At 39.5% G+C, this 5,013-nt stretch overlaps 1 protein-coding gene across 1 annotated transcript in view; it reads right to left on the reverse strand.

The window, feature by feature from the left end:
* Window positions 1–5,013, reverse strand: part of Ubr1 (ubiquitin protein ligase E3 component n-recognin 1) — a gene marked incomplete in the record, with an annotated part of 168,776 nt that overhangs the window by 93,008 nt on the left and 70,755 nt on the right. Inside the window, 4 exon segments of the mRNA XM_008846839.3 lie at window positions 122–187; window positions 2,171–2,281; window positions 2,562–2,623; window positions 3,624–3,804. Coding sequence (XP_008845061.1) covers window positions 122–187; window positions 2,171–2,281; window positions 2,562–2,623; window positions 3,624–3,804 — 420 coding nt within the window.

Below are 5,013 nucleotides of genomic sequence, written 5' to 3' on the forward strand. Positions count from 1 at the left end.
GACCCCAATCAAAAAAAAAAAAAAAAAAAAAAAAAAAAAAAAAAAAAAAAAAAAACCCTCCTTATTGCAAGTACTATAAGAAGGAAGGGAATAACTAATGAAAAGTAACTTAAACAGGTACCTGAAGCATGATGATATCTTTATCATACATTTCCTCCCGGCATTTAACATCTTGGTAATAAAATACCTGTAAAATAAACAGTATACAGATGGTAGAGAATTTTTTTTATTTTGGCATGCATGTGTATGTGGTGTGTTTACATATATAGGGTGTGTGTGTGTGTACATGCATGTGGAGACAAAAGGTTAACATCAACTGTCTTCCACCTTATATATTGAGGTAGTATCTCTAACTTGAACCCCAAATTCCCAGATTTGGCTAGTCTAGCTAGCTAGCTTCACACAGGATCCCTTGACTCTGGCTTCCTAAGCTAGGTTAGGTGAGCCTCTATGCACACCTGAATTTTTATGGGTGCTAGAAATCTAAACTCTGATCCTCATGTTTCATCCACTGAGCTATCTTCCAGTTCTCAAGTAAAATCCTTAATGATGGGGTCAGCAAGATGGCTCAGAAGGTAAAGGTGCTTGCCACCAAGCCCATGCCTTGAATTCAATCCCTGAGACCCACATGGTGGAAGGAGAGAGCCAGTTTCCTCAAGTTGTCTTCTGACCTCCACATGAGTGCTGTGGCACAAACACACACAAACACACAAACACACACACACACACAAATGTAATTTAAGAAAATCAAAATTCGTAACAAAACTTATTCTTTTTTGTTTTGTTTTTTGAGACAGGGTCTCACTATATAGCCCTGGCTTGCCTGGAACTCATTACATAAACCAAACTGGCCTCAAACTCACGGCCTCCCAAGTGTTGGGATTAAAGGCATGTGCCACCATGCCCAGCCTAACAAAACTTATTCTTAAGACTTTCCAGCAGCTAGAAACCTCTGGAACTGCTTAGTGATTTAAAAAAAAAAAAAAAGTTGTAAATCTAGGACTTTATTTTAAGAGTTTGTGAGATAAAGTAAGAAAACACAGCATGAACCGGGCATGGTGGCACACGCCTTTAATTCCAGCACTTGGGAGGCAGAGGCAGGCGGATCTTTGTGAGTTTGAGGCCAGCCTGATCTACATAGTGAGTTCCAGGCCGGCTGGGGCTATAGGGAGACCCTGTCTCAAAAAGACAAAAAAAAAAAAAAAGCATGAAAACATTTCAGAAATAAAAATGTGCTATATTAATTATCATGATCAACATATATAACTTTTTTTTCCTGTTTAAAATACCTACTTCAATGAAGGTCAATCAATTTTATTCAAATTTCTACACAAATCTGAGTGTGGCGGTTCACACCTATAATCCCAGTACCTGAAAGGCTGAGGCAGCAAGATCGTCTCATGTTTGAGGACACCCTGGGCTACAGAGACCCTGCCTCAAAATAATGACAAGAACAAAAACAAAGGGACTGGAGACATGACTGGAGATGTAGTGATAGAATGTCTGCCTATGACATTCGAGGCCCTGTGTTTAATGCCCATCACTGGAAAAATAACACTAACATCATTTTTCTTCCAAGTGCTATCTTTACAACTCTGTTCATTCATCTTTTAGGGAAAGCACTTCTCCCTATCTGCCCTCAAACAGAAAGAAAAATATTAACATAGCCTTTATTTGTACTTTTTTAAAAAAGTGATGCTGGGAACTGAACCAGGGCTACACATGCAGGCAAAGACTCTACCACTGAGTTTTACTCTTAGCCCATAAGTTACCCTTTGATTAAGGCAGATAGTGGTGCTTATCTAGCATATTCAATTACAATCCCCACAGAAAAGTAACAGAACAAAACAAAAACAAAAAACAGTGGGAAGACTAAATGTCTCAAAGTGAGGTGATCATTAGAAAAAGGCTATGTTAGTGGGAAGACTTCTATGCTACTACTACTGTTCACCTATCCACTCAGATACCCTAGTTTCTTATAATTCAGGCAGGATAAATAGTAAATAAGAAAAAGTAAAAACAACATATGATCTCTAGAATTTTCACATCTAAGAGATTACACAGACACTAAAGCAAATATTCAGCAAATTCTACAGACATAGAGTTAAAAAAAAACATAAAAAAACAAAATGAGCTCACCCATAAATGTGAACAATAGACCTTGCCATACCTGGCTAATGAGAGACAGCCCATTTCTTCTCCACATCTCAGCAACAACCTGGGCAACCAACACCAGACAACGCAAGGGGTATTCCACCAGTACCTCTACTTGGAAGTCCTCCTGAAATAGTAGGGTCGATTGCATTATTTCTCACAGAGCTTGGATATACCTCAGTTATCAACTACATATTCCTCAACTTTCCCATCAATAAATGAAAGAGCTTGAACCACATGACTTCCCAGCCTTTGCTACTGATTTCAATGTGATACACACAGTCGTGAAGTGCCTAAGTGGAACTATCCAGGTGGAGCTCAAAGTACTATTTTTTTTCCTATCTACCAATAGAGAGGTAGCCAGAAATACAGGATATAAACAAATCAATCCTTTAGCAGTCACTTACAAGAGGCACAAAATCATGCAGTCTTGAAACAGCACCCAGTCTGCTTAAACGTACATGAAGACCTAAAAGTTATTTTAAAAAGAAGAAAAAAGAAAACAATTAAATCCTACTAGTTAATTTATTAGTTAACTCATCACATTTGGAAAATTGGGTGATTTAAACGTATTTTTACCAGGGTTGAGGGTGTATCTCAGTCACAGAACACCCACATGCACATATTCTTACTAAGCTTATAAATGATACTCTAAAATGAAAATCTTTGACTTCTAATTTTGAAACATAGTATCATCAAAAAATTGGCTTTCCTAGCTTGCTGATGGACCAATGGTAACTGTGCCTATAAGAAGACTGTTACACCAAAGTGATTCTTCCCCCTCCTGGCATAAAATAAATAAGAGTTTACCTTAAAAAAATGTTTTTATATGCAAGGTGAACCTATATATCATATAAAACTAAAATCCTACCTGTCCAGATGTTTACTCTACTCAAATATCAAAAGAGGGCTAGATGAAATGGTTCAGTGGGTAAAGGTACTTGTCACCAAGCCTGGTGACTTGAGTTCATCCCTGGAATGCATGTACATGGTGGAAGGAGAGAACTGATTACCACAAATTGTCCTCTGACCTTCACAGACAAGCCATGGCACACATCCGTCCTTCCCCTAATATAACTGACTAAATAAATAAAAGTAATTTAAAAAATAAAAGTATCAAAAGAATTAAAAACCAATCTAAGTGTTTTAAAAATAAAAGCAGATTCAATATAAATATCAATATTTATAAATAATCAAAATTTGAGTGACCAACTTAAGTTGGTCCTTAAGTGTATACTAAAAAGATGTATTAGATGGCCCAGATAACAAATGGTTGAGACAAGGAAGCATCCTTGGACAAACACTGTGGTGACAGTTTCTAGAAGGGCAGAAATGACAGTCCTTAACTTGAGCATCTAATCTGAGGATGTGGAGGTCAGAACAAAAATAGAAAAGTATTGTTTTATTCTGAGTGCCTATAAAAAAACAATTACCAGAAATACCACAAAAAGCAAAGAACAGGTGCTCACCAGCAAGAGTCCTAGAGAGTGGTAGATGTATGCTGACGAGATCCTCAGATACTCTGTAGGACTTAGTTTCCAAAGTATGACCACACAACTGTATTACTGTCTTGTTACTACATATAAAACTTGTACTGCACTTCATCACGGCTTTGTGACATTCTTTATAAGCCACCAGTAAGAGATCTTCCTAAAGGGGAAAAAAAAACATACAAATACATTGACAAGTTAGCATCTTTGTCACACATTACTCAATAAATATTTATTAAATATAAGTACAACACTGTTCTATGTATAACCAGAGCTACCTCTGTAAGGATGCACAAACCAGAAGGAAATATATAATATAAACACTTAAACTAAAAAATTACAAGCACCATTTAAATGGTATAAACTAATGGTACTATGAAAGCAAAGAAAATAATTATACCTGGGAAGACATACTTATGACAGCAGTGTTTTAGTAGGCCTTAAAAGAAAATACAAGACCTCCCTCTGCTTCCCTGGGCCTGCAGGGACCGCAGGCCTCTCTCCAACACACAGGCCTCTCTCCAACACACAGGCCTCTCTCTCAGGGGTAAGTAGATCGTGTCCTCCATGCTTTGATTCCCCCAGCCTCACTCATCCTCCCATCTCCCCCTGTGGCCTCTCCTCCTAGCCTGGGTCCTGTCCCATTCCTTGTCTTGGCGCCCCAGACACCTGGGGAACCACCACTACTTCCTGTGCATCCAGAGCAACTCAGTTCCTTTTCAGGTCCCTGGGGGCACTTGGGGCCTAGCTCCGCCCTCACCTCCCTCTGCTTTCTTGGGTCTGCACAACCCACCACCCCCTTTCCTGGATGCCAGGGCTGACCTTTCCTCTTCCTAGTCCTTTGCATCCAGACCAACCCAGATCCTCAGTGCAGTCCCCAGGGGCCGTTGGGGCTGCATCCCGCCCCCATCTTCCTTTGCATCTCTGGGTGGCACAGCTACCAGCTGCCCTAGACCAGCATCTTTCTTGGGCCCGGTTCCCAGGCCAGTCCAACCCCCAAATTCCTGAGGCCAAAATCTATCCTGGAGGGATCCAGACCTTAGGAAAAAGCCTGAGGGCATCTGATACTCATCTGACTTGGGCCTCTGTGGGAACTCCTGAAGACAAAAGCAATCTGGCCACTCCAATATAAAATCAAAAGAGAGAACTGGAAGTTTAGAGGACTAGCCTTTTATGTCCAAAAAGTAAACCACAGAGACACATAAATTTCACAAAAAGCAGACCTAAACTTGAAGGCTTGAGTCTCACACAAGAATCAGAAACTACAAAAGAAATCCACATGTCAAAATCACAGAAAAAAATAATAACATGAAAAACCAAAATAACATATCCCCACCAAATACCAGTAATCCTCTAGAGGAGCACAATG

This window comes from Nannospalax galili, unplaced genomic scaffold (genome assembly GCF_000622305.1).
Source record: "Nannospalax galili isolate Female #2095 unplaced genomic scaffold, S.galili_v1.0 scaffold342, whole genome shotgun sequence".
NCBI lineage: Eukaryota > Metazoa > Chordata > Mammalia > Rodentia > Spalacidae > Nannospalax > Nannospalax galili.